A 22,808-nucleotide genomic window follows, 5' to 3' on the forward strand; every position below is an offset into this window, starting at 1 on the left:
TTATTGGGAAAAAAGAACGAACAGGAAAAAAAAGTTTTTTTTCCCATTTTCAAGATTTTTAGTTATGGCCAAAAATGAAGAAAAAAAATGACTCTCCAATATCGATTCTGATGAATTAGCATTTCTATTTTTTTTTTTTCGTTCCACTCGTTCTCCAGTTTGATTGGTCGACCAATGAAAAAAAAAATATAATTCAATTAGAATGATTGTGTCGTGGTCGATTCTTGCCAATCTTGAATGAATGAATGAAAAACCCGAAGAAAATGTCAATGAGAAAAGACTTGAAAAGTTTGTAGCTTTATTTTTATATTCTGTTTAGATTTGTGTGTGTGTGTATGTGTCGTTGTCTTACATTTCGGACAATAGCAAATAGATAGTGAAATGAATGAATGAATGAATGAATAAATTGAAAGCCTAGACTATATAATTTTAAGTAACGAAAAAAAAACAAAAAATAAAAAAAAAATAAATAAAATAACAAGCCAAAAATAACACTGGATAAAAGTTTTCATCAATGAATCATTGACACATTTTTTTTCCTCGTAGAAAAAAAATAAGAAAAAGTTACAAGGTGACACACACAAACACACATACAAACATCGAGAAAGACAGAAAAAAAATAAATCAAATCAACAACAAATTCAATCAGGTCAAAAATATGTTCCGTAGAGATAGAATAGAGATTTTTGTGTTATTTGTTTTGTGTGTGTGTGTGTGTGTGTGTGTATGGTGAGTGCTATGGGCAATCACAAAATCAATGATAAGACAGATATACGACGAATAATAAATAAATATAATAAAGGTAAATCGTTGCTGAATACAGAATTCAGATTCAAAAAAAATAAAAAATTCAACGGAATCAGCAAAAAAAAAATCGATTGAATGAATCGAGAATTAAAGTGTGTTGAAATCAAATGAAAATAAAAAAAGTTTTAAAAGGAGGATTTTTTTTGTTTTAGTTTTTTTTCTATTTTGCTGATCAAAGTAGATATTTATGACGATGATTGTTTGTTTTGCTTGAAATGATGAATTGTTTTCTCAGAAGAAAAATTGTGAATATTTCAAATTCTTCGTGTCTTGTTGTTGCTGTTGCTGTTGTAACGAAATGTTTTTTTCTTGGAATTGAAAATGAAAATGAAAATGAAATGTTAAAGAAATAAAATTTGTTTGTTAAACATTAATAACATGGAAATATAAATGTTCTTTTTTTTCTCATTGCTTGTCTGTATGTCTGTGTGTGTGTGTGTGTTTGTGCGTGACAAATGCTTGACAGATTAACAAATTAAATTCTATTGACGGTAATCCAACAATGATTGATGATTGATTTTGTTTTTGTTTATAAAAATCATCATATCATCAAGATTCATACATTAATCGTTGATAATGTGGTTGAATTTGCCATGTTGGTAATAGTAAACAAAATTCCAAAGCAACCAAAACACCAAATTCTGTATTCAGCAATTCTTTACGATTCAATCGAAAACCAGATTCAATTTTCTAAATTGCATATTAATAAGAACAAAAAACAATTTTTGACATCAAAATGAATGATATTAAACACACAACAAAAAAAACTAACCTCGATCAAAAGTTTTAAATCGGCTCCTTTGACATCATTCAATTTGGCCGACAACACTAAACAAGCTCCGGCACATAATTTACGATTCTGTTTGGTGATCAGCAATTTTAGGATTAATTTCTCAAAATAAACATATGCCTGTGCGATTGTTAGAAAATCTAATCCACACTATGAATTGATAACAAGAAAGAAAAAGTTATGAGAAAAAAAAATTCAAAAAAATAACATTTCGCCAAATACCTCATTTCGGGCAATTTTACACATCTCCTTTTTGATTGATCTTAATTTGCTCAATGTTAATTGTATATGCGGAAATCGTTCACGAAATTTATCATTCAATTCTTTTTTCAGATCTTGTGGTTTCACATAATCAATGATTGAAGTCTAAAGAATAAAAATTATTATATCAACACAAATGAACATCCGGGAATGGAATAAAAAAAAACATACCACAAACGATGGAAATGCCAATAATGTGGAATGCTTTCCAGCAATCAATTCCGGATCATCCAACAAATTAGGATGATAGACTAATTCTTTCAAACATTGTGGTGAAGCTGTTGCAAAATAAGGCCAATTTACGGTTGAATAATCAATTTTCAAAGGAAATTCCGGCGTATTTGGCAAGCTTGATCCCTGATCATTATTATTATTATTGTGATTATTGATGCAATTATTTGAATTAATTGGACTTGTTCCCAATATCATTGGACTTGTCATTCCATTGGTCGTCAGTGTAGTCGTTGTACCAAATGAATCGTAATGATGATTGTTTCTTGATGATGTAGATGTTGATGATGCTGCTAAACAACGATTCATTACAATCGAATTGTTAAAAGCAATCGCTTCAGATATGTTATTCGGTTTGAATTTCTTATTATTCGGTCCGAGTAAAGGACTGAATGAAATTTCTTCTTCAATAGTATCTAAACCCAATTGTTCATCAATAACACCCATTAATAAATTACATGATTCACCATCAGTAATTGTTGATAATTGACGACTACCTGAAATATGTCTTGTACTACGTTTACTACTTGAATTAAAACTATGATGTTCTTTTGTCGTAGATATTGAATCCGTTCGCGATGAATGATAATGATGAGAATTACGTTTATTATTAATCGGTATAGATGAAAATACCGATACTGGTTGTCTTGTTTTCGTTGTAATAAATACATAATTTCTACCAGTAGAAAGATCGTGTGGATTTTTTTTATTCACACAACATGTCGCATCATGATATGGCCGATTACAAAGACGATGATGAGATGTTGAACTAATGGATTTATGTGAACCAAATGATGTTGTACGTATACGATTTAGGTTACCAGTAAATTTCATTCCTATATGTTGAGGAAAAACATTTTTATGAGAAAAAAAAAATTTTTTTAAAAATTAATTCATTCAAACATTACCTAAATTTTCCATGCTACCATAATTAATTTTACAATGTTTGCCGCCACCATTTGTGTTATTCATTTCATTATTCTCATTCTCTGATGAATCATTTAAACTACTTTTTGTGCTTCCCGTACTAGCTGTACTCAATTCTGTTGTTTTAATTAAACGACGTTGATTGTGTTGATGTGATGCTGATGATGTTTCTTCAATCGAACGAGATAACATTGTTGAACAATGAATTCGATTGTTGTTGGTTGTCGCCACTGTTGTTATACATCGTGTACAACCAAAACAGATTTGTTCGTTGCCACCATTTTTATTCGATGATGATGATAATGATGAACATGGTAATACTATATCAGCTGAATGTGGTTCAACATGATTATGGTTAGATAATTGATTATTAATATTAACATTAACATTATTATTATTATTATTGTTAACATTAATTCCAGGTGATGAATTATCCGATGAAAATGAAGATGCAACGGAATTTATTGAATACGAATACTTTTGATTACCAAAATTGCGTATAGAATCGGTTTCATCAATACTTAATGAACGATTATTATTTTTATACAAATTATGATGTTGATGTTGATGTTGATGATGATCATTATCAACATTCATTATTTGTGTGGCCGTTGAATCAATTGATGATGATACATTCCAGTTGATATTTTCTTTTTCCGATACATCGATTGTATTGGATTTGGATGCAAATATTCTGTCACCACCGCCATCACTAAAGACTTTATTATTGTCATCATTACCTAGGTATGATTTTGAAGAAAAAAAATTATTTTTATTAAAAAAACTGAAATAAATTAAAATTTTTGATATTGATATTACAAAAATTACTGGATTGTTGATGTTGGTGTTGTTGTAATTGTCCATTTGTTTCATTTGCTGATGAATATTCATCATGATGATTATGATGATGATGATGATGATGCAGATTCAAATTGAATATAACACCAAGATTAGTATCACGATGTGAACCATCCAATGAAATATTCGATAAAAATGTTATTGCGGCAAGACGTCGTCTCGATTGTTGACGTTTAATAGCAGCCGCCATTTGATTCTGTTTTTCGTTGTTTTTTTTATATTTGTTGTTTGTTGATAGTTTTATATATTCGAATTTAATATGAATTCACAATCAAATTTTATGGAAAATAAATTATTTTTTTTTCTTTATTTTCAATGGTAAATTCTTTATTTTTATTTTGTTTTTGAGAAAAAAAAATTTTGAGAAACCAATCTGAGATGACTCAATATCAGTTATTATAATTATGATGATGATTATGATGACGACGATGGTAAAGAAAAACCAGGCCAAGATCAGAAGATTAAAACCTATTAGTAATCGATAGAAAATACACAACAAAAAAAAACAACAACAACAGAAAAAAAGTACAAGATAAATTTCGATGATGAAATACTATAAAAAAGCAAATGTAAATACCATACACACACACACACACACACTTACTCTGGACGTGTGAAATATCTTGAAACCAGATATTCAAAACACCAAATGATAATATTATAACGACGTTATATGGTCAAAGTGATTGATAAATAATCAAATTTTTTTTCCTTTGATGACGATTAAATGCAGAAAAAAAACGAATAATGATGATGATGATAAATATTTGATTTCAAAATCAATTTAGCCGCCAAGATTGCAAAAAAATATAAAAATTATTCTATAAAACACAAACAAACAACAACAACAAAAAAAAACAAAGAAAACGGAAGAGCACTTTTTTTTATACTTGCTTCGTGTGTGACACACACACAGACAACACAACACTGTTATTACAAAAAAAAAATAAACATCACACTTTTGTAGTTTTGTTGTTGTTGTTGTTATTATTGTTGTTGTTGTTGCTGTTATAATAAAGGTTTATGTTTAGTCACTAATAACAGAATAAGCATCAAATTTATACACCCATGATAAAGAAATGTTAATGTTTTTGCGCCATATTTTGATATTGGATCAACAATTTGTGATGAACAAAATTTTTGATTATTAATCATAATGATGATTCCATGATGATGATGATTATTATAACTTTTAAATTTATCATCAATATATTGTTGTTGTTGTCGATATTGAAATTTCAATGAAGATGATGAAACCATGATTACCACTTGTGTTTTATTTTTGTTTTCAAGCTATAGATAGTCTCACTGTAGATGAATAGAAATGAATACTCTGTATTGAAGAATGTCTATGGTGGTCGAATGAATGAATTTTAAATTTTCAATGAGAAAATTTAGTCTAAAAACCAAATTCAATTATCCAGATTTTTTTTAAATGTCAAACAAAACACACGAATATATATGCCAACTGTTTAACCTGAAACAAATGAATTAAAATGAAAAATTTGTTTTTGAAATAATCAAAATTTTACATACCTCGCTTTTGTTCTGGTCATTTATTCAAATACCACCACAAAGATGAACCAAAAAATGTAATTTTTTTTTTGAATTAAAATTATCATTTGGCAAAATAGGCCCCAACTATTTTGACATAGTATAGGCCAGAAATTAATCAGAAAAACATTCGATTAGTTTACATTTTGAACCGATTTTCAATATATATTTATTATGTGATGAAATTTTATGTGTTTGTTGTTGGATTTTACTTTTTGAAATTTTCACTAAACAAAAAAAAACTATTATCGGTTTATAAACACAAAATATAGATGGGCGGACGAATTAAAAAAAATGTAAAAATCCGAGGGCGTTTAATAAATATATTAATAATTTAATCGTTTCTAGTTGACACTAAACACGGTTTACGGTTGATTGATAAATCTGTAAATGAAAAAAAAAGAAAACATCAATAAAAAAAAAATCATAATAATCAATGAATCGAAACACACACAAAAAAAATCAAAATGATAATAATCATAATGATGATTATGACCTCAGTATCATTGTATCACCATGCAATGTGACCAGTGAACAATAAAAAAAAACCGACAAACCGACAAAAAAACGGAATAGATCAATGACACTGAAAACAAAAAAAATAATCAAACCTTTTAATACATCGAGTGTTGTGGTGGTGAGTTTTTGGAAAACCATGGGTAAAAAAAAAACCTATGAAAATCAATTCGATTGATTGATTTTTGATTTGCATATTCGTTATTATTATTACTCATTACACGATTCGATATGTTTATGAATCATTGAATCAATTGATCGGAAAACATCAATCGAATGAAAAAAAAACAAAAGACAAAAACAAACAAACTATAATAATATATGACTATAACAACTTTTTAATGCCGGTTCATTCGAATCGAATGTAATGAGAGATAGAATAGAAAAATCGATGTATTGTGTTTATATATATACACACAAATCGCAATTGTTATAAAAAAATGCCATAAAAATAACAATAACACTAGCAACATCAACAAAAAAAAAAAATGCAAACAGCAGAGTTTACGAATACATCATCATCATCACGAAGCAACTAATTATGGTAACAACTACTACTACTACTACTAAATCATTGGATACAAGCATCATCATCATCATTTAGTTTCTATTCTTAGATAAATGATGATGTTGCAACAAGAGGAAAGGTTAAATGATAAAATTTAAATATAAAAAAAAATGTACGTTTTATATGTGTCTGGTATGTGGTTTGTGTGTGTTTGTATTGAATGAATGAATCAATGACGATGACGATGGCGATGATGATGAACATATGATAGGAATGTTTAGCCATGAAATTCGAATATATTCAGGGATATTCAGTATTGAAAACAAATAAACAAATGTGTTCATTAATCAAGCTTAATGTAGATTTGTTATGAGAAAATAAAAATGGCCAATTCAAGTTGAAGTTTTATTATGAATTTTGTAACCAACGTAAAACGCTAGGTCCATAGACAAAACATTTTTTTGTTTGTTTGATACTTTGTTAAAGTTTTGGCATTTTTTTTGCACAAATCCGGAAACTAATGAAAAAAAAATTTTTTGAAAATATATTATTTCGATGCCAAATTGGCAAACAGACAAAATAAACACATATACAATATTGTAATGCACAACAAATGAAAGTGGATGTGTGTGTGTGTGTTTGAATTATTTTCATTTTCAAAGAACCGGTATCATCAAACTTACCTAAAGAAAAAAAAAAGAATTATAGCCAGCGATTATTGATAAAATTAAAGGACAAAATAAAAATTGACAAGTTTTGATAATAAGTTGATGATAAAAATAAATTAAATCCTTGTCATTGAATACGATAATTTTCTGCAATAATAACAATGATGATGATGATGATGATGATGACGTTGATAATGGAATGAATAATTTTTTTTTGTTGTTGGTTAATTAAAATAATAATAAACCAACAAATAATAATACCGGTTGGCTGGATAATCGTCGTGATGATAAAAAAAATACGTCAAAAAAAAATGTTGTTTATTGCATGTTGTTAATGTAAATCAAATCAATTCACTTACAAAATTTAATATACTTTGAATTCCTTGATGCTTTTGTTCGTTTCGAAAAAAAACCGAATCCTAGAAAATACTGGACAAGGACAAATCTATATAGTATGCAAACAAAAAGAAAGAAAAACACTTTCAATAGCAACAACAACAACACACACACATAATGAAAATTCCAAATCGAGCCAAATATATTGGAGAAAAATTCATTGAAAATAAAAAAAATTTTTTTTGCAAGATGAAAACATAAACAACACACGAACAACTTAATTTAGTGTGTGTATAAACTCATCGAACGCGCGCGCAATAATGATGACCATTTCCACTTTTTATATATATAAATAGCGATTTATCAAATTTGAATTAAAAAATTGACCAAAAACAAATTAATTGGCCGGCTTGTTGATATTCAATACAAGGTCATGGTCCCGCTTTTTTTTACTTGTGTGTTTGTGTGTGGTTAAAAGTTCAAAGGTAAAAACATTGAATTTTTTCTTTTTTTTTTGGTTATTTCATCATTGTGTTACGTACTCTATGAATTATATCACTCACGATTATTAAATGATTTTGGTGTTTTATTTTTTTTTTTTTTTTTGAAAAAAAGTTTGAATTTAGTTTTTGTCTGGAAAAAAAAATTCTGAATAATGTCTGATACAGAAGAATCAATGATTGGATCGATGGAAGAGGAAGCATTGAAACGTAAACAACGTCTTGATGAACTACGAAATAAACGTAAAAATTCCGAAACAAATCAATCAGAATCGAATGCAAAAAATTCGATACAATTGCCCAAGTAAATTTTTTTTTTTATTGTTTTTGAAAAATTTTTCACCCTGTTAATCATTGTTAATTTTCTACATTGTCAAAATAGACCAAAATTTCGTAATTATAATCCATCTGATGAAAGTTTAAAGGAAAATTCATTGCCAAAAGCAAGACCTGAAAATGGTATGATTATTGATCTAGATTCTAGAAAACATTGATTGATTGAATTTTTCTTTCCATTTGGTAAAAATAAATAGTCAAAGATCAATTAACAGATGAATTGGAAATTGCCAAATCAAATGATGCACTTGTTGATGACATTGTAAGTTTATCATTTAATACAATTGATTTCAAACTTTTTTTTTTACCTGTCATTGTTGTTTATCTTTTCTGTTTTTTTGAAACAAACAAACAACAATAGGATTTGACAAAGTTGGCACCGAAAAAAATTGATTGGGATCTAAAAAGGAATATAGCGAAAAAATTGGATAAACTGGAAAGAAAAACACAGATTGCCATTGCTGAATTAATCAGTATGTTTTTTGTTGTTGTTGTTGTTGTTGATGGCGGTCACAAAAATCATAAGACTTTTTTTTGCCATCCATAAATTTTAGCTTGTCATTGTTATTGATTTGTTTTTGTTTTTTTTTATTTCATTTGTCAAAAAAAAACTAGGAATCCGATTAAAATCGAGTAAAATTGAAGATCTTGATCAAGCAACTGAAGATCTGGAATCAGCTAATCGAAATATAGATTTAGCCGATGATGATATTGACGATTGATGGGTAAAACCATTGAATTTTTTCCTATTCATATTCATTTTCGATGTATATAAATTAAAAAAATAAATTCATTTGAATTCCCTGAAAATAAAAAGAAAAATTCAATGACAAATCAAATTTTTTTTCAATTCCATTCGAATTTTTTTTTTTGGGGGGGGGGCATAATCGATAGTTTCGCTCGTCACCTGATTGTGTCATTGAATTGTGTTTTGGATGATCGGCTGAAGATCTGATTTTTGTATAAGAATTTTTTTTTGTATATTATAATTTTCTTTTTGCAAACAAACAAAGAAAAAATGGCCGACGGAAAAAAACAATATTGGGAAAGTCCCGAAGAAATTGAAAAAATTATGAAACGTCGAGAGATTCGTCATCGACTTCAACAGGAATTTAATCGAATCAATTACAATCCATATCGTATGCAACAACATATTGAATTGGTAAATTTTTATTTTGTCATTCACATTAATTTCTTATCATTTCTAATTTAAACAAAAAAAAAATTGATCCGATAACCATTGATAGCTCGATCCTGCCATTAGTCGATATTCGGCTATGCGTGCATCAATTTATGAACATTGGAAACCAAATTGGAGAGGATTCTGGAAATGGAGTTTTGTTTCATACATACCAATTGTTTTAATGGCTTATCGTTTAACTGGTTACATGGTTAGTGTAAAACAAATTTATATGGATTATTCTAAATTCTATTTATTTTTTTTCTTGTAGCAAGAAGTTAATGCTGATTGCCGTACTGGTGCAATTCCATATGAAAGACGAGAATTTCGAAGAATTTAAATAAAATTTAAAAAAAATACATAATAAAACAATTTAGCCTATTTTCTTGCCATGTTTAGCCATTAAATAATGATGTATCATATGTTGGTGTGATCAATTATAAATTGATTAAATCAAACTTTTTTTCTTTCTCACTAATTTCTTGAATAAGTTTTTATTTTTGTTTTTTTTTTCAAAAATAAAATTTTTTAAATATATAGAAATAGAAATCATTGAATAAATGCAATATTTATGTATAACAGAGCAACAAGGACAAGGAAAACAAATGATCAAAAAAAAAAAAAAAATTAAAAAAATAAAAATAAAAATAAAATTATTCCGAGAAACAATTAATGACTTAGCAATGAATGTGTGTGTGTGTGTGTGTGTATAGGTGTGTGATTTATTTTCGAAGATGTTTCAATAATGGTTCTGGATTCAATACAACACTTGTTGCCGTTGTCGTTGTTGTGACCAAAGAACTGGTCATTTCCATTGTCGACATAATAACATTATCCTATGTGGGAATAAATTTTTATTCAATTTGAATTTTTTTTTCTTGCAAATCTTGATATATATAAAATATTGAAACAACCAATCAATCAAGCAAGCAAGCAAGCAGAAGAAGGAACAAATAAACAAACAAACAAACAAACAAACAAATTGATAAAAATATCACCAATTTTCTATTATTAATAAATATAATATATATGATATAATAACATCGTCTATGTATAATTCGTCTACGAAATGAAATCATTATCATCGTCAAATAAAAATTTTCGTGACTAAAAAAAAACAAAATGAAAATTAAATATTGATATAAATTGAATGAGGATAAGGAATTGAATTTTTTTTTTTGATGCAAAAATATAATAATAATTTAACTATGTGAAATTATATACGCACCGAAGAATCTGTGAATGAAATTCGATTCGTTGAATTTATGGGAGATTTATTTCGATTTTTATTCATTGTTGTTGCTGATGATGATGACGACGATGGTGATTGTTTTTGTTGAACATTCAATGTTTTTGGAATGATTTCAGCTACCGTCGTAGTAGTTGGTATAGAATTATTATTAGTAAAAAGATTATTGTTGTTACCGTTACTCGTATTATTATTATTATTATTGTTGTTACTTTGTAATTGATTATAATCAAAATAATTTCTTCGTTGTGAATATGGATCTAATTTTGTTTCCTCATGATTCTGATGTAATTCATTATTCAAAAACATTATATCCATCTAAACATATTTGAATGAAAAAACAATAAATTCAATTGATACCAGTATGAAATGTTTAAATAAGGAATTAAATTAAACCTTTTGATTATCTGAATGAGTGGTTTCAGTTCCTAGAAATTCATCTTTATCATTTAATTGTTGTGTCGATGTTAATAAACGAGATATTGGTAAACAAAATTGCGGCATCGTTTCCATCAATGATGGCCGTGAATGTGTTAATAATGGTTTCATGAAATTTACATCGAAATTATACCATTTACGTACTAGCCATGCTTTTTCATATGCATTTTGATGATCCATATGATTTCGATTATTTGTTATTTGATTATGATTAGAAATTGATATATCATCAGTCGGTGTAATCAATTCACTAGAAAATGATCCAGATCTTTGACGAAGACCATTAAAACCTTGTGATGATGGTTGTTGTTGTTGACTATTAGATGTTCCTTGAACATCATCATTAGGATGAGATTCATCAACATTGGTTGATATTTGAAAATAATGCAATAATGGTTGTATGGTACAGCCACAGAATATAATTGAAATTATTGAAATCATCGATGTTGCCGTCAACATTAAACGACGTGGTGCTGTCAATGTATTTCGAATGGCCAATGCGAATGCCATTGCACCTGTGGGAAAAGTAATGGATCATTACATTAATTTTCAGAAAAAAAATAAAAAAAAATGAGAAAAATCAAACACCAACCTCGTAGGCCAGAAAAGAATAGAATATGTTGAAATTCGGTAGGAATTTTGTTCGTACGGCCTAAATTCAATAGATAGCTCAATGGATATATATTGAGAGCACGTCCTATTATTATAGCAACAAATGTGGTCAATATGAATCCTGTGTTCCATAAATGTTGTGGAAATGTAAACATTGAAACACCAATATAAGCAAATATAAAATTTTCGGCAATAAAATTAGCCATAGCAAATAATGATTTTGTTCGTATTCTTGATTCTTGACTTAAATTATTATACGTATAATGTGCTTGACATATTCCACAGAATAATACGGAAACAATACCAGATAATTCAAGAACTTCAGCAAGAAGAAAACTTGCATAAGACATCAATAAGAATAGTGAACTTTCCAATAATGGATGATCATAAAGACGTGTATGTTTCGTAAGCAATGCTGTAATGCAACCAAAAAATGCACCTTGTATCAATGAAAAGAAGAATATGTTTAAGAAATATGTTGCAGCATTTGATATTGCAAAGAAAAATCCGGATGAAATATGTTCCTTGAATTTTTCAATCAAACTGGCCAATACAATAGAAACAACATCATTAAAAATTGATTCACCAAAAACTAATGCATTCAATTTGACATCAACACGTAGATCGGTAAATATAGCCAAAACGGTTACAGGATCAGTAGCTGAAATGATAGCACCAAAATAAAGACAATCAGTAAAATTGAATTCTTTCATAGTGATTGGCATCAAATATTTGACCATATAAAGAACTAGACCGACAACAAAACATGAGATTGTCGTTCCAATAAATGCATATACAATAATGGCGCCTAAATTTCGAAAGAAAGATTTCTTCTTCAACGAATATCCGGCATTGAATACAATAACCGGTAATATAAGATTGAAAAATATTTCCGGATCAAATGTTGCTTTTTCAGAGAAATGTTGATTCTGTGGCATTGTTGAATCGGTTTTTGGATTGAATAATTCTCCTTTAAATACATATGCATATGATCGTTGTTCAGTCGAGCTGGTTTCATTACTCATGGTTATTTTATAATGAAGTGGTAAATTCCATACAAATTTCGGCACATCAAATGTTATCCATAACATATCGGGTGGTGCATCCGAAGTTAAATTCACTGTTTCATCTTTTGGACTGACTCTGTTTTTTTTAGGAAAAAAAATAGATTCAAGCGATCATGAGTTTGTTAAAAATTTTTTTTTATATCTAACCTTAATTGTGAAACTTTTGTATCCGAACCACTATAACGAATTATTGCACCAACAATTAATCCATAAATAATGGCCAGACCAGTTTCATGAAAGAAATCATGCAAAAATCGAACACGTTTATGTTTGAATAACCATACGGTACAAACAATAATGATCATAATGGTTACATATGATAATAAATTCAATGAATCTAAACGATGTATTTCACGTGCTTTTTGATCTTGTCGTATGACTAAAAATTCTGATGTTTGTACACCAATAATAAAACCAATGATTAGAATGAATAAATGATGAACATATCGTAGCCATGATCTTGTTGTTGTTATTGATCTTGAAAATGGCATAATGTTGAATTTCATTTTTTTGTTTTGTTTTGTTGTTTTTGTTTAAAGATGATCACGAATAAATTATACATTCGACACATTCAAATATATCACTTTCGAATAGTTTTATTATGACAAATTTGTAACATTTTTTATTTACGACGTTTGTTGATGAGTTAGTTAGTGATAGAGATAGAGAGAAAAAGAGATGAAATACCACAAAATAAATTGAAATAACTATTTAGAAATGGCGAGAAAAAAAACGAATCGAACGGGAAAATAAACATATTGTCAAAAAAAAAAAAAAAAAAACAAATTGATAACTTACCAATAATAATAACAAGAAATATTTTTATTATCACAATAAACAATCAGCGTATTTGATTATGATGATGATAATTATATAATAATCTATCTATATTTCGTACTATAATCAATCAATCAATGAATCATCAAAGTGTTGAAATTTACATTATTTACATCAGATGACAATGACAATATGTATTGGTGTTTGCCAAACGATGACGCGACTACAATTTTTTTTATATTGTGAATCAAAAAGGGGGAACGAAATAAAAAAAAAAAAAAATTTTTCTTGTTGTTGACGACGACAATAAAAAAAAACGGTGCCTTGTTGTTGTTGAAGAAAATTATAGAAAAAAAATGGTGAAGCATACACACATGAACAACAACAACAACAACAACAAAAACAAGATCAAAGCCGTATGCACCAAAAACCAATTTAATATTGTGCTTTTGGATCATGAGATATTTTTGCCGAAAAAAAATATGAGATATATAGAAACAAAAACAACGACGACGACGACGACGACGACGACAACGAAATAATTCATGAGAAAAAAAAAATATGTTTACTTCTAATTTGTTACAATAGATGGCGATAAGTAATCGATTTGTTAAAATAGTTTTATAAATGGGTTGAAATAGTGAGCAAACATGCTCACACACACACGCAAAGCTAAACTTCCGTCTTTCTTTCGCTGTGTTTGTTGTGACTCGTGTGTGTGAATTCGAATTTGTTTTTTTCCCTTTTTTGTTTCAAATTTTGATATCAAAATGCAAATTTTCATCCGCCATCAAGGTACCCATGTGGTCGAATGTTCCAATGATGATTTTGTTTATGGATTGAAACAAAAAATTGAACAACTTCATCAGATTCCAGCTGAAGAACAAATCCTCTATCATAATGGACATGCATTGGATGATGATGAACGTATTGTCGATTGTTTGACAAATGGTACGAATATTGAATTAAATCTACGATTATTGGGTGGTAAAGTTCATGGTTCATTGGCTCGTGCCGGTAAAGTACGTGCACAAACACCTAAAGTTGATAAACAAGAAAAGAAAAAGAAACCTACTGGTCGTGCTAAACGTCGTTTACAATATAATCGACGATTTGTCAATGCTGTACGTGTTCCAGGACGTAAACGTGGACCTAATGCTAATGCCTAATTAAAAATGATTGTCATTTTCTTTTTTTCTTCAAAAATTGATTGAATAAAAAAATTTTTTAATCAAAAAAAAACAAAAACGTATTATGATTGTGTTTTAATATTTAATGAAATTTGAGAACAAAAATGAAATTTTTTTTTGTAAATTTTACAGCATTTTGAATACATACACATCGAATGTGATTTGCATAAGAAAAAAAGGTTGAAAGATAGACAAATTTTTTTTCAAGTGATGGAATCATTGCCATTCAAAATGCAATTCATCCATTTTGAATTTTTTGTTTCCCCCACTTGTTAACGAAGTAGTAGTAGAAGAAATTAATCTTCTTTTGATTGTTGTTGTTGTGTATTTTTACCATCACAAGCGACAATTTTAACCTTATCGATTTTAATCAATTCTGTTGTTTCACGAAATTCAGCATCTTTCAATACAATTGTCCATACATTATCACAATAACGATATGTTTTTAAATGTCCTGCCTGATTTTTTTTTCAAAAAATTTTTTAAATTTAATGAGAATGGGAGAAAAAAAATCGAAACAACTTACCTTAAATGTTAATCGAGATCTAACACGAGTAGAAAATGCAGCATTAATGGCTTTATCAAAATGTAATAAAACCTTTTGGGCCAATTGAGGGCTAACCTGTCCAGACTGAATTAGTATGAAAATTAGCAAAAAAAAATTAGAATCAATTCAACAATCCAATTACCTGAACAAATTCATCCAATGTTTCTTGTAATGTATTACCAATCGTGGTATTTCGATATAATTGATAACTCATTTTTGAATCGTTAAAACAAAATTGATTTGAATATAGAAATTATAATTATTTTCTATAGAAAATTTGTTTTAAAAATTTCAGAACTAATTTTACAGTAATATCTATTGCATTGTTTGTTTTCGTTTTGATAATGAGAAGCGAAAAAAAATTCAACAATTTGCTGTTGATTTATTTTGTCACATATAAAAAAAAAACAAAACAAAACAAACGAAATGATGATCGCAATGAAATGCATAAAAACAATGAAAAAAAAATCCACGATACGTTCATAAAAAACGTTATATCAAATTTTTACATGTGATTTTTTTTTCACTTTAATTCGAGATTCTTTGCATCAATTTTTTTTTCAACTGGAAAAAATTATCCATCGATTGTTGGGATATTACTCACATAAATATTGAATTCAAATTATAACATCATGTTTCGATCATTATGGAATGGTTTTAGTGTGATTGGCTCGAAATTTTTTCTTCCAAAATGTTCAAGTTTGAATCATTTTCCAGAATCGAATCTAAATTGTATGTATCTTTGATTTTGTCATTTTAAATGATGCAACCATTTTAAATAAACACATTTTACAGTAATAACAAACAGGTTTGAACTTATAAAACGTTCATTAATGATCGAATCTTTTCATGGTCAGAAAACAACGTCCGTAAACACAGCATCGAATCAGGGACAGCAAAAATTTGTTGAAATTCATTCGCATCCATTTGTTGGTACACGAGAAGATTGGGAAGAAGAACGATTTCTATTACGTATTCATAAAGCTGGACCTAAAGAAAGACATGTACGACGACATCCATTAGATAATCGACAACAGATGCGTGGTGTAGTGTTGAAAACATTGATTCGTAAGCCAAAAAAACCAAATTCAGCTAATCGTAAATGTGTACTATTACGATTATCAAATGGCAAAGAGGTTACAGCATTTGTACCAGGTGAAGGACATAATCTACAAGAACATAGTGTTGTTTTAGTACAAAAGAAACGGGTACGTGATGTTCCCGGTTTGAAGATTCGTGTCATTCGTGGTGCATATGATTGTGCTCATGTTACTAAAAATAAATAGATCATCATCTACAAAAAAATAATGTTGATGTTTATATTTATTATTGTTAGCAATCAATAGATGAATTGTTTAATGTTTATTTTGTAAATAAAAAAAAATCATTTAATTTGAAAATTGCAAATTTTTTTTGTTTTTTAATTCAACTATATACACATTGTTTATGAATGGTTTTCTAGTTGCCAACAATACTTCCGCGAGTACACGTTTTTTCTTTCGTTCTTTTTCTTTATATTTCTAAACGTGTGCTGGCATTGTATTTGTTTTTTCATTATTTTGTTTCTTGAAATTATTCCAAATTTTTGAAACCAAAGTAAGTAAATTTTTTTCCCAATAATTCTGTTAATGCTATGATCAAGTTATTCTATACATTTTTATAGTCACAAAACAAACAATTTAAATTGAATGAACATGGATAAAATTCGTTTGGCTAAAGTATCAAAAGTTTTGGGTCGTACTGGCTCACAAGGACAATGTACACAAGTTCGTGTAGAATTTTTGGATGAATCATATCGTTCAATCATACGAAATGTTAAAGGACCAGTTCGTGAGGGTGATATTCTTACCCTATTGGAATCGGAACGTGAAGCCAGAAGATTACGTTAGGCATTTTTTTTTTTGATAGGAATATTTTTATCATTATAAAAACGAAAATAATGATCAAATAATTTGAAAATAAATGGAATAATTTTTTTTCCTATTCACACATCGAGTTTACCTAGTCTTTTCTTTTTTTTTTTTTTTTTTGGTTTTTAAAAGCCCAAATATCTTGTGATCAATGAAATCATTGATTTGATAAAAATCACGATTTCTATTGTCACAGTCGCTGTGTACATATGTCTGTGTTTCGAGATCATCGATGTGATTGATATATTTATAAAATGATGACGCCTTTTCGTACATCATTGAAATATGTGACCAAAGAATCTTTGATTCTTCATCGGTCATTATCATCATCATCATCAGCATCATTATCATCATTAACGAAACAAAAACCAAAAACAAACAATGATGCTAATTTTCAACCATTATTGGATACATTTGGACGTCGTCATGATTATCTTCGAATTTCATTAACGGAAAGATGTAATCTTCGTTGTAAGATACTTTTGAGTTTTTTTCTGATTTTTTTTTGGTAAATGAAAAATTTCACTATTTATATAGGTCTTTATTGTATGCCCGAAGAAGGTGTACAACTTTCACCTAAATCTAATCTCTTGAATAATGAAGAAATTTATCGTATGGCAAATTTATTTGTTCATCGATTTGGTACGAAAAAAATTCGTTTTACCGGTGGTGAACCATTAATTCGTAATGATATTATCGATATCATACAGAATGTTTCGAAATTAAAATCAAATGGATTGGAAAAAATTTCCATCACAACCAATGGAATTCTATTCGCACGTTATAGTTCAATGCTTCGCCAGGCTGGTCTTGATTCTGTGAATATTAGTTTAGATACATTGAATTCTGATCGATTTCAATTAATTACACGTCGAAATGGTCTTGCCAAAGTAATCAAATCAATTGAAGCAGCTTTACGTGATGATTATGATTCGGTTAAAATTAATTTTGTACCCATACAAGGCCTTAATGATGATGAAATTGAAGATTTTATCCAGTTGACTAAAGATTCTAATTTAGAAATTCGTTTCATTGAATATATGCCATTCGATGGTAATCGTTGGCATCCAGATAAAATGATTAGTTTCAAACAATTAATCAATCGAATTCAATCACGATTCAATGTTGAACGTCTTCCATTACGTACAATACATGATACAGCTGTATTATATCAAGTTCAAGGCTATGTCGGTACAATTGGATTCATTAATTCAATGACCAATGCATTCTGCGCCGGTTGTAATCGTGTACGTTTAACAGCTGATGGACATTTAAAAGTTTGTCTATTTGGTAAGGATGAATTATCATTGAAACAAGCCATTCATAATGGTTTAAATGATGACGAAATCGATGTATTGATACGTGAAGCCGTGAAACGAAAGAAAAAACAACATTCCGGTGCATTGAACATTGCCAAAGATAATACCAATCGGCCAATGATATTGATAGGTGGGTGATTTTAAAAATCCGTTATTTATTTTGCTGTTATTTTGTTTTCTTATTTTATTTTGTTTTCGTTAAATTAAATTATACTGTTCAAAACAAAACCAAAAAAAGATCAACGAAAATTTCTTTCCACATTATCGTCGTCTTCGAATGATAAAAATTTCACTCACATTGATCCAAATGATGGACAAGTTAAAATGGTAAATGTAGGTGAAAAGTCTTCTACACGAAGAATAGCACGTGCACGTGCACGAATCGAAATCGGCAGCGATGTTATGAATAAAATTGAATACAATCAAATCGGTAAAGGAAATGTATTGACAGTGGCTAAAATTGCCGGAATAATGGCAGCAAAATCCACTAGTAATCTAATACCATTATGCCATCAATGTCCATTAGACCGGGTTGATGTACAATTTCATTTGGATTATTCAAATGAAGAAATCATTGTCGAAAGCATCTGTGAAACAACATGGAAAACCGGTGTCGAAATGGAAGCATTAATGGCCGTTTCGATTGCTTCATTAACCATTTATGATATGTGTAAAGCATTGAACAAATCAATTGTAATTAGAGATTGTTGCCTAATGGCTAAAACTGGTGGAAAATCCGGTGATTTTAATCGTGTATAATTAAAATACATTATCATCATTATCTTTAAGAAAAAACAAAAGTTGGTTATCTTAAATTGTTGTATTTTTTGTTGATATTCCACAAGAAAAATCCTGATTCATTATGGAAACGTCAATCACGTGAAATTCACTTTGTTCGGTTGTTTCATAATCATTCATAGTCAATGTCCATGTAATTTTTCTTGAACATTCTGTTTGTTCATTAGTCATATGAAAAGTGTGTTTAAAAAAGGCAGCAATTTGTTCCAATAATGGTGATGATGCTCCTTGACAAAGTTCATATGTTGAACAATTGAAAAATACGTTTGCATCGATTCCGGTCAATCGTGATAAAATTAAACCATTATCATAGTCTTGTAATATAATGATGAAATCCAAACATAGAATTATGTTTTGTTTATGACATTTTGGACATTTTAAACACTCCATATTACTTGATGAGGCAGTATTTGCATTGTTTGACGATTCATGATTGATACATACTAATTGTTGATCTTTTTCGGTCAACCAATCAGAAGATTTCATTAGAAATGATTCAAATGAATCACGATATTCACATCCATTTTCAATGCAAAAAACCAGGCAAGCATATTTACGAAGTGAAGACATTGATTCAAAAATGTTATAACAATCTTGACTATATAATGTTAAACTATGAAATTTAGCATCGATAAGAAAAAATTGATTTTCTGCTTTTTCACGTTCAATAAGCTCGGCGAATGAATTCAAACGAATAAATGATGAACGAACATTTTTTTGTGAATAAAAATGACGATAAATAATTTCTTTTTGATATTTTGTATATTCATAATGTGGACATGGTACATTATTGATATCGGATCCAAGTATTGAATCATCCAATGTATTTGAAAAATAAAATGATGTTAAGCTCTGTTGATCAGTATTTCCATTGTGCTTCTTCCGTTTGGCCGGTGAACATTCTTGGTCGATATTATCGCTAGAAATTTCAATTATTTGTGATAATGAATGATCGAGCCGATTTTCTTGATCAAGAGTTTCTCCTAGTACACATTTCTTTTCGATTTGTGTTTTCAATGCAATCGCTTTTTTTAGATGAATAAACCAAAAAAAAGATAAAGATTAAAATTCAGATTTTTTTTTGGCCAAATTAAACTTACCTAATTCTGAATTTTCATCAACCAAACGAATACAACGACCATAATTGAGACCATCAAAAATAATAAATGAATGTTTAGCATAATAAAAATTATCAGATTTGATTAACAAATTATAAACGACGATAAAATCTAACGGTTTCAGAGCAGTAGCAACAACACGATGAATTCCATATACAGAAATGAATACAATTCCATGTTGGTCGTAAATTTTTCGAATAAATTCTTCACTATAAACATTTGGTTTTGATTCACTTCCATTCAATGTATCAATGATTTGTCTGACTTTAATCAATTGCATACATGGATAATCTTCGAATGGACAGCCATTCCAGCAGGCAAGAATAATACGATTATCGTATTTAAATTTACACAATACCTGAAATGCTGTATCAACTAAATACTGATATTTTGTTCTTGTAGATCGAACATTGGCCTCCAACAAAAAAGCAACATTCAAATGTGTAAGCACTGTAACTTTATTGCGATCTTCATCGGTAAATTCTGGTCCATTCTGGTCTACGAAGAATGGATTGAAAATTTCATCTTTGAATGATTCAAAAATGACTATGTCCTCGAAAACGTTACAAGTTCTGGTGAAATCTTCATGTAAAAATAGTTTATTAATTCGAATAATATCACCAGTACGAGTGGGAAGACGAGGGGATTGATTAACAGAAACACATTGAGGTCTTGTATGAATAATTGGCCGGATGAATTTGATGGCAAAATCTTTTCTCGTTTCATCCATAACAATTAATACTCCTTTTTCCGGATCATATGACTGAATTATGGCAAAAATCGAAACTATTATAGAATTTTTTTCCAATGGATATTCATTGAACACATCTTCAAGAGTCAAATATTGCGATGGTGAAGATTTGACAATTTTTTCATGATTATCAATAACATTTTCACCGTTAGATTTTCGACATTTTGATTGCTGTACCGGTGTACTGGCCATAATTGGATTAATCATGTTCATTTTCTGAATCTAAAAAACTTGATGATTAATTATTATTATTTTTATTATTAATACATCAACAATTGAAACACGTTTCGAATGTTTTCGTTTGAAATTTGATTAAGAAAAAAACAACTGTAACTATTTCGACCCAAAATGGCTTTTTGGATGTTTTTTTTATTGAATTTTTTTTCCAATTTAAATTCCTAAAAATAAATCAATTCATTCTGATTTTAATCGAGAATTATTACAAAAAATATAACCTTGCGTTGCTAAATGTCTTACGATTTGTGCTAAATTATGACAATCATCAATACCGGAATGAGCACGGCCAATTGGTTGGATTTCTAAACGATCCAACATGAATGATTGACTTTTGGGCCATTCATTCGTATGATCGACAAATGATTTTTTCACATTTATCCATGATTTCATATATGGTGGTACATCAAAATTACATATCTTACATTGTGTTGGAAATATTTTTTTCAGATCCCAATCACCTGAACATAATAAAATAATAAAATTTTATACACTTTGTGATGAACATTTTTGAATCAGCTTACCACATGTAATGAATGTAAATCTTGAAATTGGTGCTTGATTATCATTGATTAATCGGGTTTCCAATAACCATTTTTGAAAATCCTTAAAAACTTTTGAAAATCTATCGGAATCATCAACCATATCTTGTACGATACCAGTCAATTCAATGCAGAATGATGTAAGATTTGGATGAACAGTTGGTCGTACATAACGATGAAATGTGTCGACAATTTCATATGTTCTACAATCAAATTTCAGCACTGGAAATTCAATTATTTCCATCGGTGTTAATTGTGGTCTATCGCATGTTGCCTATGAAAATTCATTAACTTTATTATTTGAACACTTCAAAAAAGGGAAAAAATTTCATTTACCTCAAAATCTAGAATAAGAAAATAATCAAAATTTTGTTGTTGTTGTTCTTTTGGCCACGTTTGTTGAATAGTTTGTTGTTCACCACCACCAACAGTATGGAACAACCGAAATGATTCGTAAAACATTCGTGATAATTGATCCATTTTAATCATTCCATTCATTTTCCATTTCACATCAATAGATCGGTGATTAAATTGTCTGAAAATTGTATTGATAACATTATTCCTTTCAATAATAATGATAGAAATCAATTAATCAACCAATGAAATTTTAAAAGATAGATATTAAATTATTCTTACATTTGATAAAAAAAATGAAAAATTTTCTGTAACCAAAAAATATTCAAAATAAACAAACACACATATGATTCTCATATTAATTGAATTTATAGAATCAAGATGGCGTTAGAGAAAAGAATTCTATGTTTATTCGAATACTCGGTGATTT

At 28.7% G+C, this 22,808-nt stretch overlaps 10 protein-coding genes across 19 annotated transcripts; 5 read left to right on the forward strand and 5 right to left on the reverse strand.

The window, feature by feature from the left end:
• Window positions 1–280: 280 nt before the first annotated feature.
• LOC124492324 (uncharacterized) lies at window positions 281–7,781 on the reverse strand. 9 transcript variants are annotated; one of them, XM_075733461.1, is made up of 11 exons: window positions 7,480–7,779; window positions 7,136–7,388; window positions 6,040–6,969; window positions 5,411–5,812; window positions 4,479–5,351; window positions 3,845–4,342; window positions 2,998–3,756; window positions 2,030–2,925; window positions 1,820–1,963; window positions 1,580–1,747; window positions 281–1,497 (listed from the first exon to the last, which is right to left on the reverse strand). In XM_075733461.1, the coding sequence occupies exons 6-11, from the start codon at window positions 4,062–4,064 to the stop codon at window positions 1,357–1,359; spliced, it is 2,328 nt and encodes a 775-aa protein (XP_075589576.1). In that variant the 5' UTR covers window positions 4,065–4,342; window positions 4,479–5,351; window positions 5,411–5,812; window positions 6,040–6,969; window positions 7,136–7,388; window positions 7,480–7,779; the 3' UTR covers window positions 281–1,356. The 9 variants fall into 9 exon arrangements, with proteins under 9 accessions (XP_075589576.1, XP_075589555.1, XP_075589561.1 ...); XM_075733440.1 differs by having other exon boundaries at window positions 3,836–4,342; XM_075733446.1 differs by lacking the exon at window positions 6,040–6,969 and having other exon boundaries at window positions 3,836–4,342; window positions 7,480–7,781.
• A 232-nt stretch (window positions 7,782–8,013) lies between these two features.
• Window positions 8,014–9,123, forward strand: LOC124492326 (coiled-coil domain-containing protein 12). The gene is made up of 5 exons (XM_075733476.1): window positions 8,014–8,260; window positions 8,339–8,415; window positions 8,490–8,554; window positions 8,654–8,765; window positions 8,908–9,123. The coding sequence occupies exons 1-5, from the start codon at window positions 8,112–8,114 to the stop codon at window positions 9,012–9,014; spliced, it is 510 nt and encodes a 169-aa protein (XP_075589591.1). The 5' UTR covers window positions 8,014–8,111; the 3' UTR covers window positions 9,015–9,123.
• Window positions 9,124–9,254: 131 nt separating this feature from the next.
• On the forward strand, window positions 9,255–10,015 carry ND-B15 (NADH dehydrogenase (ubiquinone) B15 subunit). Its single transcript, XM_047055196.2, has 3 exons — window positions 9,255–9,454; window positions 9,540–9,683; window positions 9,744–10,015. The coding sequence occupies exons 1-3, from the start codon at window positions 9,311–9,313 to the stop codon at window positions 9,810–9,812; spliced, it is 357 nt and encodes a 118-aa protein (XP_046911152.1). The 5' UTR covers window positions 9,255–9,310; the 3' UTR covers window positions 9,813–10,015.
• On the reverse strand, window positions 9,951–14,188 carry Nhe3 (Na[+]/H[+] hydrogen exchanger 3). 2 transcript variants are annotated; one of them, XM_075733424.1, is made up of 6 exons: window positions 13,637–14,188; window positions 12,986–13,545; window positions 11,752–12,914; window positions 11,118–11,674; window positions 10,701–11,039; window positions 9,951–10,308 (listed from the first exon to the last, which is right to left on the reverse strand). In XM_075733424.1, exons 2-6 carry the CDS (start codon window positions 13,342–13,344, stop codon window positions 10,195–10,197), a joined length of 2,532 nt encoding a protein of 843 aa, XP_075589539.1. In that variant the 5' UTR covers window positions 13,345–13,545; window positions 13,637–14,188; the 3' UTR covers window positions 9,951–10,194. The 2 variants fall into 2 exon arrangements, with proteins under 2 accessions (XP_075589539.1, XP_075589548.1); XM_075733433.1 differs by lacking the exon at window positions 9,951–10,308 and adding an exon at window positions 10,455–10,579 and having other exon boundaries at window positions 13,637–14,177.
• Window positions 14,189–14,289: 101 nt separating this feature from the next.
• RpS30 (ribosomal protein S30) lies at window positions 14,290–14,863 on the forward strand. The gene has a single exon (XM_047055195.2). The coding sequence runs from the start codon at window positions 14,386–14,388 to the stop codon at window positions 14,782–14,784; it is 399 nt and encodes a 132-aa protein (XP_046911151.1). The 5' UTR covers window positions 14,290–14,385; the 3' UTR covers window positions 14,785–14,863.
• Window positions 14,317–15,765, reverse strand: TfIIA-S (general transcription factor IIA subunit 2). The gene is made up of 3 exons (XM_047055197.2): window positions 15,495–15,765; window positions 15,332–15,436; window positions 14,317–15,263 (listed from the first exon to the last, which is right to left on the reverse strand). Exons 1-3 carry the CDS (start codon window positions 15,564–15,566, stop codon window positions 15,102–15,104), a joined length of 339 nt encoding a protein of 112 aa, XP_046911153.1. The 5' UTR covers window positions 15,567–15,765; the 3' UTR covers window positions 14,317–15,101.
• Window positions 15,766–15,858: 93 nt separating this feature from the next.
• Window positions 15,859–17,339, forward strand: tko (30S ribosomal protein S12 technical knockout). The gene is made up of 3 exons (XM_047056226.2): window positions 15,859–16,084; window positions 16,148–16,948; window positions 17,016–17,339. Exons 1-2 carry the CDS (start codon window positions 15,985–15,987, stop codon window positions 16,636–16,638), a joined length of 591 nt encoding a protein of 196 aa, XP_046912182.2. The 5' UTR covers window positions 15,859–15,984; the 3' UTR covers window positions 16,639–16,948; window positions 17,016–17,339.
• Window positions 17,340–17,454: 115 nt separating this feature from the next.
• On the forward strand, window positions 17,455–19,469 carry Mocs1 (Molybdenum cofactor synthesis 1). The gene is made up of 3 exons (XM_047056222.2): window positions 17,455–17,733; window positions 17,800–18,711; window positions 18,820–19,469. The coding sequence occupies exons 1-3, from the start codon at window positions 17,517–17,519 to the stop codon at window positions 19,338–19,340; spliced, it is 1,650 nt and encodes a 549-aa protein (XP_046912178.1). The 5' UTR covers window positions 17,455–17,516; the 3' UTR covers window positions 19,341–19,469.
• On the reverse strand, window positions 19,279–21,592 carry LOC124493146 (uncharacterized). The gene is made up of 2 exons (XM_047056221.2): window positions 20,480–21,592; window positions 19,279–20,404 (listed from the first exon to the last, which is right to left on the reverse strand). The coding sequence occupies exons 1-2, from the start codon at window positions 21,459–21,461 to the stop codon at window positions 19,392–19,394; spliced, it is 1,995 nt and encodes a 664-aa protein (XP_046912177.2). The 5' UTR covers window positions 21,462–21,592; the 3' UTR covers window positions 19,279–19,391.
• On the reverse strand, window positions 21,585–22,759 carry Snp (Snipper). Its single transcript, XM_047056223.2, has 4 exons — window positions 22,661–22,759; window positions 22,361–22,586; window positions 22,007–22,298; window positions 21,585–21,943 (listed from the first exon to the last, which is right to left on the reverse strand). Coding segments are annotated over exons 1-4 (801 nt in total). The 5' UTR covers window positions 22,663–22,759; the 3' UTR covers window positions 21,585–21,662.
• Between the last annotated feature and the right edge of the window lie 49 nt (window positions 22,760–22,808).

Source organism: Dermatophagoides farinae, chromosome 1 (assembly GCF_024713945.1).
Source record: "Dermatophagoides farinae isolate YC_2012a chromosome 1, ASM2471394v1, whole genome shotgun sequence".
NCBI lineage: Eukaryota > Metazoa > Arthropoda > Arachnida > Sarcoptiformes > Pyroglyphidae > Dermatophagoides > Dermatophagoides farinae.